This window comes from Apis dorsata, unplaced genomic scaffold (assembly GCF_000469605.1).
Source record: "Apis dorsata unplaced genomic scaffold, Apis dorsata 1.3 scaffold_935, whole genome shotgun sequence".
Lineage (NCBI taxonomy): Eukaryota > Metazoa > Arthropoda > Insecta > Hymenoptera > Apidae > Apis > Apis dorsata.
In genome coordinates this window covers 653,162-654,032 of record NW_006264045.1, presented here as the reverse complement: position 1 = coordinate 654,032, position 871 = coordinate 653,162, and the positions used below count along the sequence as shown (strand labels likewise).

The 871-nt window shown below is 17.2% G+C and overlaps 2 protein-coding genes across 5 annotated transcripts in view; one reads left to right on the top strand and one right to left on the bottom strand.

Annotated features, from left to right (window-relative positions):
• The window catches only part of LOC102680589 (centrosomal protein of 290 kDa-like), a 23,950-nt gene that overhangs the window by 748 nt on the left and 22,331 nt on the right, over positions 1-871 (bottom strand). The window lies entirely within an intron of this gene.
• The window catches only part of LOC102679559 (chorion peroxidase), a 55,556-nt gene that overhangs the window by 51,140 nt on the left and 3,545 nt on the right, over positions 1-871 (top strand). For all 3 annotated transcript variants that reach the window (XM_006623744.2, XM_031514232.1, XM_006623746.2), the window contains one exon: positions 140-248. In XM_006623744.2, coding sequence (XP_006623807.1) covers positions 140-248 — 109 coding nt within the window. The remainder of the gene's footprint in view (positions 1-139; positions 249-871) is intronic.

The following is an 871-nucleotide window of genomic DNA, read 5'->3' as shown; positions in this document are numbered from 1 at the left end:
TCAAATTTTTATAAATTTGAGTACAATAAGATAGTAAAGTGAATTACGATTTANAAAAAAAAAAATTGGAAAAAAGATTAATTAGAAAAAATTAATGAAATGAGATTAAAATTAATCATGTTTTTATTTTTTTTTTTAGATCAATTGAATGAGATCCGAAAAATAAAACTCGCTAGAGTGATCTGCGACAACACGGATTTGATCGACACTATACAGATTTATCCCATGGTATTACCCGATCATGAAATGTAAGTAAAATGTTATGAAATCGAATAAAGATATATAAAGTTAATAATAAAGTTTATAATAAATATTTGATTATTATTTTGAAAATCAGATCGATTCAAATGATATAATTAATAAATTACATTGTGAATTAATAAAAATGTATAAAGAAAATAGAAAATGAAAATAACACTCAATTTTGTTATGTAATATGAACAATATTTCTCTCGTGATACATCTATGAGAGGAAATCTTAGATTTATTATGAAATTTTTATTATTATTATTTTTATAATTATGATATTATTTGTGATATTATTATTATTTGATATTATTTTATCTTATTATATTATTATTATTTTATCTTATTATATCATTATATATATGATATTATTGTATGATAATTATGATTTTATTACATATAATAATATATGTATGATAATTATTCTATTCCGAAAAGTATTGTTTCACATTAGTTTCACGGTATTATTATACATTATGTACTATATTTTATATTATATTATATATTTTGTTATAATAATATCGCTAATAAGTATATTTAAATATTACATAATTAAAAAAATTAATTAAAAGTTCCAATGATCATTAATTTTATAATATTAAAATAAAAATCTCATTATATTACT